We start from the raw sequence: 13,080 nt of genomic DNA on the forward strand, positions 1-13,080 counted from the left end.
TCTTGCTATGAGTATCTTTAAAGTCTTCAGAGGAACCTAGGTGTGTAATAATTGAGGATATTGCTAATTAGTGAGCTGATTCTCAGATGATAGTGCTCTCAGCTAGAACACAGTTGAAAGCTATGGTAGACTTTTTTTCCAGTTTATTGTTTGCTTACTGGCACAAATTGTAACTTTTCCAGGTTGGGAGCAGAAGATTTAAAGAAACTCCTCTTAAACCTGAACCGGGAGAACTGAACAAGTCCCAAGGTATGCACACGGGTTCAGAGATATGGGGCAAATAGAACTGGTCTGTATTTTACATCTCTGTAGTCCTCCATGTTTCAGGCTTGCTTACTCACTCGCTGCCAGATGCCATTTAAAGTTCTCATTCTAAATGAATGCATTTAAATGGTTTGGGAGTCAGTCTAGGGGAATCTGTACTGGTTCTCCAGCCCTCTGTTGAGCTGTAACTGGACTCCCCCAGTTTATCCTTCATTCTCTCTTTCATCATCAGAGTGAACGGCTTTTCCTTTTGTCCCAGTGACTCCTCAGAGCTTCATACTCAAGCCAGGGACTTTAATCTTGCAGGCATTTAAATCACAGGTATGATGTCATTCTCTATTGACATATTTCTCATTACATACAGTTGTTTACACAGACGTTTTCCCATTTGCATTGTGGTTTGAAGGTCACTGACTACATTAAAGATGTATAAACAAAAAATCTGTGCCCAAATGCATCATAAACTGTTGTTTTTTTGGCAAAGACGCTGACAATCCTTTGAGCAGAAACAATGTTTTCTTTCTACATTTGTTCTGGGTTTCATTTGAGATTAATATGCTGCGGGAGATTGTTTTGACAGTGACAGTGTACAGGGGGAATAGCAATAATGGACAGGGGGAAACAATTATGGTACACTGACTGGAGTATGAAAATACTAAAGAAAATCGAGCTTGATTTTAATCAAAAGGCAGTGTAGAAGAATGTTATGGACTGATCAACCTTTTGGGAATAGGAATTATGTAAATGTAATGATCTGTGTGCAGTAAAGTATGGAATGAATGTTGAGAGTTGCTTCACCAGAGCACAAGGGAATAGTAGAAATGGGAGCTATATTTGTGAAGGAATATTATTTTTCCACTGGATAAAAGGCAGCCTTATGGTGTATGCAAAATAAATGCTTTAACTTAGATTTTATTAGTAGTATTATGTGTAGCAGTGGTGTCAACGTCTTAATTATTTAATGTATGATATCATACAAGAAAGGTTTATGTATTCATTTATTGAAAATGTAGAGGAATACTTATGGTTGCTTTCCAGTCTTAGATGGTATTGCATGTCTTGCTTTCTCCACAAGGGGGTGCTCTGTGGCCTTTAACATAGTCAAACTGGGTTTTGGGACATAAAACAAATAAAAAATCAAACATTGCGTCTCTTCCTGACAAATGCAAAAGTGGCTTTTTGGTAGATGTCTCCCCCACTTGCTGTACAATCACATAAGAGTAAGCTCCAGGTTTTGTTTATTTATTAGTGTGATGAAAATCTGAGCTGATAAGCAAAGCAATGAGAAGGTTAAGCAGACAACTTAAACATCTGAAATCTTTATTGACGGTCACAATCATTGGACTCGCACAATGAACAGGATTTTACAAACAGACCACTTGGAACTAATCATAAATAAACACAAGCTGAACAGTCATTTGAAAGCTGAGATACAAGAAAATAAAAATTTGCCTTTATTTACCTGACCTGAAATCTTAGAAAGGACATTTTTAAATTGGATGCTCCAGCATATGACTAGAGTGCTGGCCGCAGCGATGGTGGCTTATTCCTATTGGTCCAGTTTGCTCCTTGTTAGGGATTGTGTGTACATTTAACATGGAATAAACGGCAGAGCAGGATATCCCAGACTCCGTCAGAAGATATGGGGTCTTCAGTGTGCAGATTGTCAAGCTCAAAACATTGTTGCGCCGCACTTTAAGAAGAGTGCAACGATTCGTGGTTGCTATAAAATCATACTGGAAAGTTTATACTAAAGAAACAATCAAAATAATAAGTGTACATAAAGCAGGTCTCACAATTCACCCTAAACCACAACATAAACAAACAAATGGACATCTTTTAATTAAAGAAGCTACTCAGAATTTAAAATTAAAATGATTTTAAGTCAACTTTCCAAGCCTGTTAATCTTATAGTTATCCATCTGGAAGGTCATATGGGTTAGATTCCTATGGATTGGAATGCAGTATCAAATTAAACTAGAATTATTTGTTTGTTTTGGTAGATGTAATAAAACAAAATTGTCTGGATCTTAAGGCAGAAGCTGCAGATCAAATCCCAGCACTGTAGGAATAAATGCTGGTTCTTTACCATTGAGATTGCATTTGGGTTTTATCAAATCAATTAGTTGTGAAGCTGGAAAGTTGACTCTCAAACATTTATAATAAATAAAGTAATTAAAAGGGGAATCTTTCATTCAGGAGGACCAGAGCAGATAGAAAATATCTAGCTGTGATTCTTAGGATCATTCTGACCATAAAACATAAAGGTCCTGTCTTGATTGGTGCTAATGTCACATTTCTCAGACGTATAAGCAGTGCAATTGGAATGATAATTATACTGAAAAAATCCCAGTGTTTCCAATATATGTTCCAATAAGTTCCAGATTGATGTTCTGTAACAATACCCAACAAACCAAAGAACTGCCCAAAGGCACAATTTATATATATATATATATATATAGACCTCCCTTTCAGTTATGAGATGATTGATTTTTCTCTCCTTATTTCTATGAATCTGTAATACACTGTTGTGAAATGATAGCCTTTTTACAAATCATATACAAACATTAAAAAACAAGTTTACAAAACACACTAATTCTGAAGCCGCTGCTGCTCTAATCAGGAAATCTCAAAAAGAACTGAAATTAAAACTCTACAATGAATTAATAATTTACACAATAGCAGATTGGTGTCTTTAATTATATAGCCTTTGGAAAATGAATGCAGATGGGTTTGCACCATTTGCCCCAAAGACAGAAAGCGAACATTATAGCAGCACAAATTGAGACCTAAAGCTTTTCAACAGTATACAGTACATTAAGCCAGTTAACCTTAATATAAATCTGGAGAAACCTTATTTTGATTGTCCTACATAAGGGTTTATTTGGTATTCCATTGACTCATAAACATACATTCTAGATTATGTAGATTACAGTAAACAAGTTGCTTCATTGCGTTTAGATTAGGGGTTTTCAAACCGTTCCTGGAGTACCCTCTGCCCTGCTGGTTTTTGTTGCTTAATTATTTAATTTAATGGTATATTGCTTTGTTAGGTCAATTAAGGATTCAATTAAGCAATTAAGACCTCGGTTGGAACAAAAACCAGCAGGGGGTACTCCAGGACCGGTTTGAAAACCACTGGTTTAGATAATATTATTTATTTGACCTGGTTTATCTGTTTATATTGATTTGACAGATTTAAGAGTTAGCATCTACTTTACACCTTATTTAAAGTGTTTTCAAACTTTGTAGCCTCCTATTTTAATAGTGCTACTTTATTTCATAGGAGTAGTAAACGAAATCTGAACTCTTTGCCAGGTTGGGGGCTTCTACGGTGAGGAACGATGAGGCTCAATCATTTTCAACATTTGTTTCCACTGTCCATACCTGCCTTTAAAGCTTGAATGTGCATTGTTATTCCATGCCCATTTTCAATATTCCATCAACTCAAGCATTTATCGATAATTCTCTCTAAACTGCAAATCAGAGCACTGCGCCCATTAACGGTAATTAACATGGCAGTCAGTGTCACATTCGTCGAGTTGCATTTAAAAACAGCTCTATATATTTGAACAGTGTAGCGTGGAAAATAAGCAGACCAGATGTACAGAGCAAATGTATGCTAACCAACAACCATTACTGGTACATATTTCTGTAGTGTCCCAAGAATGTAGAAAATCTGGCATTGGAGGCACATTGTACCTCGTTGTGCTGAAAAGCCAAAAAGAGAGAGAGCGAAAACTGTAAGGAGACTAAGCCTGTCTTTACAGAACAGGACAACAGTTGGACACTTTGTGGAAAGCAGCATTATTGTTTTTATGTAATTTACATTTGTATTGTATTATCCTTATAGTTATTTATTATTATTATTATTATTATTATTTGCAGGTACAACTGCAACATATAAAACATTGGTTTTGATTGTGCCTTAAAATTAAATAAAATCCAATATTTTACAGTACCAATTGTTGCAATCATTGTCACAGTCATATTTTCCCAGGCAACCAAGCTAAAGCATCTCTGAGAGTGGATTTGGAATGAACTAATTTCGGTAAAACACTTAGTGAGCTAATCGAAGAAAGTTAAAAGATATAAAAGCAGCCAGGAATATCCAAGCATTTTAACTCGTCTTTTAATTAAAGTAATAATAATAAAATATAGGTATACATATATATAGGATGTAAACTGAGATATAGGCGTAGAGCATTTTAAAATACCAACATAACTGTGAATTAAAGTTCACACTTCATTTCAGAATCAGTTGAGTTTTGTTTCTACACAGATTTTCTTCTCATTAGTGGTGTGTGTTTGTGTGTGTGTGAGTTTTCCTTACACAAAATGGGCACTTAGATTTTCCTGAGCGGAGGGTTGTGGGTTCGGTCCCAGCTGGGGGACACTGCTGTTGTACCATTGAGAAAGGTGTGTTACCTGGATTGCTCCAGTAAAGCTGTTTAAATGGATAAGTGTAAGTAAACAAATGTGAGTTGCCCTGGATAAGGGCATTTGCTAACCTTAAAGAACATTACCAACCTCATAGTTATATATTCCCCCCCCTTTGAATATTGAAGCATGCACAAATTAAATGCTTTAAACATCAAAATAATCATATCAAATTGTTTCTATTGTGGTACTTGGAGTGTCTGAAGTATTCTTTGGAATCTCTATGCTGATTTAATTTCAATGGGCATTTCTGAAACGACAGACAAATGTGTTTTTCAGCTCATCTTTCTGTGCCGGAATCTTCTGTGTCAGCATGTCTGAGTCACGACTGTTTATATACTGTGTGACTTTTATACATGGTCAACAAAACAGCTATAAGTCACCTTAATAATAGTTTGCATTGTGGCGGCAATTCACAAAATACCCGAAAAAATACCCGAAAGTGAGAGACAATGTGCGACAGTTGGAATTCATGTATTGTAAAGTAGGTATCCGAAGAGTAATCTCAGAAGATTGACATGAATCTCTCTCACTGGCTACAAAAACAAAGCATTGAATAAACAAGAAGGGCTTTAGTTTACAGTTGGAGGAATTACTTTTCCCAAATTCCTAAGTTGGTATGGGTTGCTGCAGATTTGATGGGGATTCGAGCTGTTTTGTTCCTGCCACATTTTGTCCACGGTAGTTTCTAAAAGTCCAAATGGGCCCTAACCAGCACTCAACCATGGTCCATTTCTGTGAAATGTGGATGACCCCACTTGGGGGAACACTTGGAGCTTGAGGGTGTTGTGTGTCAAAGTTTACGTTTTAAGTTGGCAATGTATTCCCAATAGAAATGATGCATGTACAAATAAAAAACCCCTTTCTATCATACACGCTTTTGCACATTAAGGCTAATAATGGATTTGCTAAAAAGCTGCATTCTGTGCAGTGTCTAGATCAATGACTCTCTACTGTTAAAATTCCCACTACAAATCATAGAAATGCATATTAACAGCTTGTTGACATGAGGACTGACAGACATTGTGTCCATAAACCATTCTGCCTTTATATACTAACTTTTCACATTCATGGAATCACCAAACCTTATTCTGCATTCTAGGCCACCCTGAGGTGACTTGAAACTGCTTTAAATTCAGGGGGCAAGTTTCAACCTGAAATTAGCAGCCTCTTCAACCTTCAAGATGAACTACTGAAAACTGTCACAGCCGACGGAGCAGCACTGTCTTAAACATTAAGAGCAGTGATACTGTTTCGGCATGAAAGAAGTGGCCAGATTTTAGGTGTAGAGATTTCAATAATGTATTGTATTCATAGTCTTATATATGTTAAAAAAGGCTGGTTATTTGAAAGGCTATTATTTTCTATCTTGTATGTAACTGACAGATAATTGGTATATGACACATAGCTGTTAAACTGTGTGGACACCTATTGTACACTGCTTGTTTAACTAACGTATCCCCTATTGGTACTATTCTATTCTAAGTGTGGAGTATCTTACACTTTGCTCAAGTATATTTTAAATAAGCCATCTTTATTATTATGAATATTTTTTAGAAGAACTGCCCCAGCTACACACAGACAGAAGTTGTGTTTTATAAAGGCAGTGGTCACATGGCTCCCTCCAATTCTCTGTGCTCTCCTTTGACCATTGACTGGCTTGGATGGACAGGTATAGCTAAGCAAGGAATTCCAAGGAACAATATTTTCTCCTTCATCTGTACCTCTGTGGAATTCAGACATTCACAACCAAAGATGTTTGCTGCAATTTCCAGAAGCAGATCCTGACTCTGGCGCGGCTGATTAGATAACTTTAATATCTTCAGGTTGTTGCCGTTTCAGATTTCTGAACCCTACCAAATGACTGGAAGGGCCCCAATTGTTAGGCCGGCATGCGTCTACGACGAGATCTTCCAGGTTGCAACAAACACAGAAATAAAAACAAAACTGAAGAATCTCTGAAATGTATGGACCTTTGTGTGTATGTATATTTCATTTCATATATATATATATATATATATATATATATACACTGTAGATGATGAACCCTGATAAACAACCTTAACAGATGAGCCAGTTTTGCTGAGATGAGCCTTTGATGAGTGTTCCCATAACAACAGGCCTTTCTCGATGTCCTCCATCTCTCTCTCTCTCTCGCTCCGAGTGTCTGGTCATTGAGAACGTGCTCTCAGGTTGGCCTACGTACTGCGGTAGGTCTTTATGATGTCTTTGATGGTTCGCCTGCATATTGGGCAGCAGGCATTGGCCATCTTCTTCAGTTTCAGGCCACATGTGTAGCAGAGACACATGTGTCCACAGGCGTAGATCACAGTGTCCACTACGTTCTCATAGCAGATGGTGCACTCGTCACTCCAGGACCCCGGGCCTGACGGGAAGGTGGGCGACTCTGGGAGGCTGATCGGCGAGCTCGGAGTTGTCCCTGCAGGGTGGGGAAACACAGAGAGGTCTTTACAATGGAGGAATGCTGAAAGCTAGGAATAATATCGAGAGTAGTTGAGTTTGCCTTGATTGCGAACTCTCAGAAACTATTCCATGGCGATCTTAACAATTCTGGCACTCAACTAAATGGTCTGAGGTTGCCTCTCAGTCAAAAATACATGATCTGTTGTTTTGGCCCTCTTTTATATGAAAATAAAGTTTAGTATGTATTTAAGTTTAGAATGTCCTTTAGGTTCCATACTTACAGGTCAATTTTAGTAAACCATGAAAAGTTGGGTTTGCAAGAGACCTCTGTGCCATTTGACTTACTATGCTTGCTAACAAAGCCGTGAGAACCCATCCCTTAGCCAGTGGATTAGGCACGTTCACAATACTCACCTTCAATACATTTTTTCCCCAGTCCATCTATGACATTGCCTGGTATTTTAAGGTGACGCCCTGCCTCATTTACACTCTTGCTGGCTATATGCAGGTGGTTCGACTGCATGGAATCCTGCAGATTGCAAACTGAGGAATGGGAGCTGTAATTACCGCCGGTGGAGCTGCAGAGCGCACCCGAGCCGCTGGCGTTGAGGGTCGGGTCGGAGCTGCCGCCACACAGCCCAGTGGGGGTGTTAGGAGTGGAGGAAGGGGAGCTGGGAGCTGAGGGCCCGCGCGGTTCAGGCAAGTGTGTGGAGCCTGCAAACCCAAAATTACAATTTGACTTAGGTTGAAAGTATCAACTGTAACAATAGGTTAATTATAGAGTATAGACCTATTATTTTTAGTATCCATGACCTGAGAAACAGTTACAGCTTGATTTATTTGTGGTAAACTACTTTATTTTGTTTTCACTGTCTGATTTTGGAAGAATAGTGCTCTTCCAGGCACCTCCAGTTCCATATAATCTCCCAGTCATCATATTTGCAATTGTTTTAATACATTCCCAAACCCCTGCGTTCTTCTCCCTACTCCATGCTCACATTTTTCTTCCAGAAATGTAAAAGTTAGGAAGTAGCACACAAACAGACTTTAAATAACTATAAAGGAGAACAATGTGAATGCTATGAAATGGCTGCATGATAGTCGTCTAATAGTTCTTTAAGATGCTGTCTGTTTCTCACATAGCTTCAACTGTTTGTTACTGTCATTTCCCATCAATTCAAAACCTCACCAAGTGGATGGATGGACTTTTTTATATTTTTAGAGCTGGCAAACTGTTGTTCCCCCCACAGCTGACCAGCAATATTTGTTTTCTTGTTGCTCTGATACGTCAGCCTGCAACATTCAGAATGGGGAAACCTAGCATTAGCCAGGGGTGTGTAAGGGACAGTGTCTGTCTGGATTTTTTTCCACTGAGGTGGTAGACGCTGTCCTGAACACTTCCCCAAAAGGGAAGTCACGTCCTACTGCAGACAGAGACATTTCGAATGGAATGGATGCGACGGTCCCAAAATACCACCCATATGAAAATTAACAGTAAACAACAGCTGACCTACTAAATCCCGTCTTTGATTTTTTTCTAACAAATCTTTCTCAGAATAGGGAATATCCCTCGTTTAATTTAGAGATTAGGAAGAAGTACAGCTGTGCCTGGTTTAGAATTCAAAATAAAATAAAACAAAAGTTATGTCGAGGCCTGTTACTCTGAAACCTGCATCTAAAACATGAAACACTGTTAATCTCTGTAGCATTTGATTTATATTTGCTTCCCACTGATTCAAAGCGGTAAGTAAACTAATTTGAACCTGAGGGACTTCAAGTACTGTGCTGTAAAACAACAATGATCCCTTGTCCATTACTTCACACTACAACTGGTATTGGCAAGTATCATTTTCAATCTATGTAAACAATCCACAGTCGCCACCACGAAACCTGGCCCGTGCGCTGACAAGCTTGCTCACTTTCCTGACACAGTCCTAGGGCAGGTGTTGCAGTGCAATGGGTATCTCCACGTATCAAGATACATGACCTCTATGTTAAATGCATAAGGGTGTTAACAGTGAACCACGCTGAACATGGCAAACGCACGTCGCCAGCGTTGTGGTCTTGTTCAACAAACTGCCCCTAGTGGAGCTCCACCTGAACTGCATATGATCCCGATAAGCTCTGAAGAGACCTCCAATATCCCTCATGGCTCACAACGAAATCTCCGTCTGCAGTGTGACGGAATGCTTCTTTTGATGTCGAAATCCTCCTATATATCCTCCATATCATCTTCCACATTCTACTTAATGCACCAAAAGCCATATCTGGATGACTTTCACTCCTCTGGCAGCAACAGATCTGAGTGCCAAGAAGGATCTGTCCTAAACAAAAATAGTGTCAACACATACACCACATCAAGGCATGAGACCCAGTCGAGTCTTAGCAGTAGTATACAATGTGTCAAAACACTGCAGTGTTTTAATTTCCCACAAACTAGCTATAAATTAATATACCCACCCACACACAGGCCTTGTAGAGGGCTTTTTTCATCATAGCTGGCCAGATGCCCGGTTATTTCTGAACAGAAACTGGTTGTTTCAAAACTTGTGCAGTCTTTTTCTTTACACTTTCATCTGAATCAGGTATTAATGAAAGAGTTCTGTCCTGTATTCCTGGGTGTTGGGAGTGAACATTTCATTGATTGAGAAATTCACATGGGGACTTGATTCAGGTTTTCAAAATCATTACTTTTTTTTTTCTTCTTTTGCAAAGTATTGTTAAACTGTGAATGCATCAATGCCAACTACATCAGTCACCGGCTGACGATTATTTCTGCTTCAACCCACTTTCAAAAATTGACACGTAACAAAAATGAAATATCAGATGTCTGTCTTTAGCTACTTCCAACTGAGGGTTTGATAGGGCGGAATGGGCCTACATTTGCAAATCAGAATTGAGCAGAGAAAGACGTGGGATTTCAGGCCTGAGTGGGTTTCTGTGATTGAATTTGGAAGCACAGGCCAATCTTTCAGCCCCTAGAAGCCTCCCAGAAGTCCTCAATGCTTCTGTCTAGCAAACGTCATCTGAGTCCCTTTAACCCCGTAGCAATCTGTAAAAGTGGAGATGTGAATGAAGAAAATGAGTCAGCACTAGCAGTCGCTGCTGTGTCTGAGTTTGAAGGTAGATGATGGGGGAGAGGCTGCAGCAGCACAGTCACAAAGGGGTTCAACCCCCCCACGGGCAGGGAACAGCAGAGCAAAACCACACATGGGAGGGGAAGGTGAAACTGATGGATGCGATGCAGAAGCATTACGATTTGGAGCAGAAGTAGGTGACAAAGTGTTCGGCTGAGCATGAACAGAATGAAATTTTAATGGAATACATAATGCCAGGCAGAAAACTGCGTAATAACCAGCAAGATCGGGGCTGTCAGAGCCGTCTCCACCGCCCCCGCACCAACAAAGTATCTCGGCTTGCTAGTCAGTAATTTATTTTTTTGAGATAAAGTTTGAAGAACATCAAAGCCAAGATATGAGGGGAGTCTACAAGTAAATCCTACTCGTTAATAAGTTTAAAAAATATATATTTAGTTCGTATTAAAAAAAAAAAAAAAAGTAGTAGTAGTTATGAAAGGACTGAGGCTGTGAAGGACTTGTGGCTCCTATCTTACTCCAAGCATATTCCTAAATATTCAAGTATATTTTTGTGCAGACCCCTGAAACCAGTAATACAGGGGAGACCGCACAGTTTTATAGTCGATGCTGATATTAAGGGAAATATGGGAGGTTGTTTTTTTTAAAAATATAGAAGATACTAAGATTTAGAACAGGTGTTGTTCCATATTTGTGAACTAGGGTCCATAGTGTAAAACATTTCTGTACAGCCTTAAAGTTGGTGTATATTTTCCTTCCCTACCAGTTGAAGACAAAGCCCACAGAATTCATGGTGTTCTTTGAGAAATCCTATATCTTGCTGAGTTTGCAGAGTAAATGTTTAAGATATTTTAGCCAAAACCCACAACTAAATGGCCATTGAAACCAGTAATCATGAAAGAACAGGAGACAATGGCAATTTCATTTTTGTATATATATTTGTTGCCATTTTATGGATGGAATCAAATATATAGATAGATGAGATACATATATGGTGTATATTTTATGTTCGACTGTCATAGATAATGAATAGGTAAAGTTAGTTTAAAATAGTGGGATATACTTTATATCCACCAGCAAGCTTACCCAGCTAATGTAAAGAGCTCAGACTTGGAACTGGCATGACAACAAACCAAGGAGATAAATCACAGTCGGAGATATTTCCATTCAATAGAGGAGGCCCACAAATCCAAGTGTGCATGGCCACAGTGTTAACATCAGGAATTGGTACAAGGCCCAGAGAATGAAAGAAGGCCTTAGAAATGCCACTTTACAGCTGCACATAGTTAATTGACCATTCAATATGAGCATATGGGCTTCAACACTAACCTCCATTGTCAGTTCATATTTTCTTAGGATTTCATTTTTTCATATTTCGTTTTTTTTCTGTTCTTTTTTTTTTTTAAATGGATGCACTCCAAGAAACCCATGCCCCAGCCATACTCAGTAACAGTTACAACACTCAAGCCTGTTAATCAAATAAAGAGAGCTGGATCCAATCAACCCAAGGGCTTTTGAGAAAGTTCATTGTGTGCAGTCTGCAAATACCAGCCCCCGACTGCCCATTTCTCTTCAGCCGGGCTGTGTGGGAATTCATTAAGCACATTACTTGTTACTAATTTCTTCCAGTACTGTGATGAATCACTTACAGCAGGTACGAGAGAGAGAGAGAGAGAGAGAGAGAGAGAGAGAGAGAGAGAGAGGGAGAGGGAGAGGGAGAGGGAGAGGGAGGGCGGGCGAGCGAGGAAAAAAAAAGGAAGGCGAGATGTCTCCCTCTCCAGACAAGCTGTCCACTCGCCCCATATTAGCAGAATTTTGAAATTCAAACAAACTCGGTAACTAAACAGCATGTTCCATAAGCGATGTTTACTCATTATTTACATTACGCTTATAAATGACGAGGCCATCTGCTGTCTTGGAAATCTGAATTTGAAAAGTACAGAAGGGAAATGAATGGCTGTGCTATGCCTGTCAATCATGTGGTGATCTTGGTGACAGCCTCTGTGTTTTTGTTTTGTTTTGTATTGTTTTTTTATATTGATTTTGGAAGGAATGGGCCATGCCAAAAACTTATATGGCAAAGAGAAAAAAAAAATACATATTTTGGTAAAAGACTTTGGGCGTATCACAGTATTATTTTGGCAACTGGTGTGTTGCAGTGCAGGAAGACCATCTCTGTGGGTGAAGTTTCATACTAGGGAAAAACATCAGATACAAAGAGGAGATTGTAGTGACAAGGAAATGGTGTGGGAAGACTGTTAGTTGTATGTCTGAATATAACAGACTGCACACTAACCCTGAGGGAACCCTATAATTCCCAATTCTATAATAATTTAAGTTAATATTAAACTACCTGACACCACCATTAAATATTTTTCCTTCAGTGTCATAACATGCTTAACAGTTAATTTTTTTTAATACTTCTATTGTGCATTTTAATACCACTTCTAGAGCTCACTCTTAAATAAACCTAGTGAGGCACTGCTGAATAAACAAATCAGCTATTTCTCGCAAACACATTGCGGTCTTACTAACAGGTTGCCAAATAAGTGGCACCAGTAGTACTGGTTATGGATCAAAACAAGAAGAGTGAGCTTCAGTTCCCAAACAAATGGTGCACAGGTTGCGAGTGTCCCTGAGGTGACCTTCAAAGAGCAGCCAACCATCCAGGGGGAAGATTTACTTCTGAGTGTGCAGAATCCCAGCAGCCCCAGCCTGCATTACTGCACTCCGGTGAACACGCCAGGTGACCCGGTCGTGCTCTGGCATTGTTAATGCACGTCAAGTTCACAGGAACTCAAAGCCATTTAAGAAAGGCATACATTGTAACTCCTTCACCAATATAAATACATTTCTA

The 13,080-nt window shown here is 39.1% G+C and overlaps 1 protein-coding gene across 1 annotated transcript in view; it reads right to left on the reverse strand.

The window, feature by feature from the left end:
* Positions 1 to 1,567: 1,567 nt before the first annotated feature.
* neurl1aa (neuralized E3 ubiquitin protein ligase 1Aa) overlaps positions 1,568 to 13,080 on the reverse strand; it is a 46,706-nt gene continuing 35,193 nt past the window's right edge. Inside the window, exons 5-6 of the mRNA XM_066693167.1 lie at positions 7,696 to 7,842; positions 1,568 to 7,144 (exon numbers count right to left, since the gene is read on the reverse strand). Coding sequence (XP_066549264.1) covers positions 6,903 to 7,144; positions 7,696 to 7,842 — 389 coding nt within the window. The 3' untranslated portion in view covers positions 1,568 to 6,902. The remainder of the gene's footprint in view (positions 7,145 to 7,695; positions 7,843 to 13,080) is intronic.

This window comes from Amia ocellicauda, chromosome 20 (assembly GCF_036373705.1).
Source record: "Amia ocellicauda isolate fAmiCal2 chromosome 20, fAmiCal2.hap1, whole genome shotgun sequence".
Lineage (NCBI taxonomy): Eukaryota > Metazoa > Chordata > Actinopteri > Amiiformes > Amiidae > Amia > Amia ocellicauda.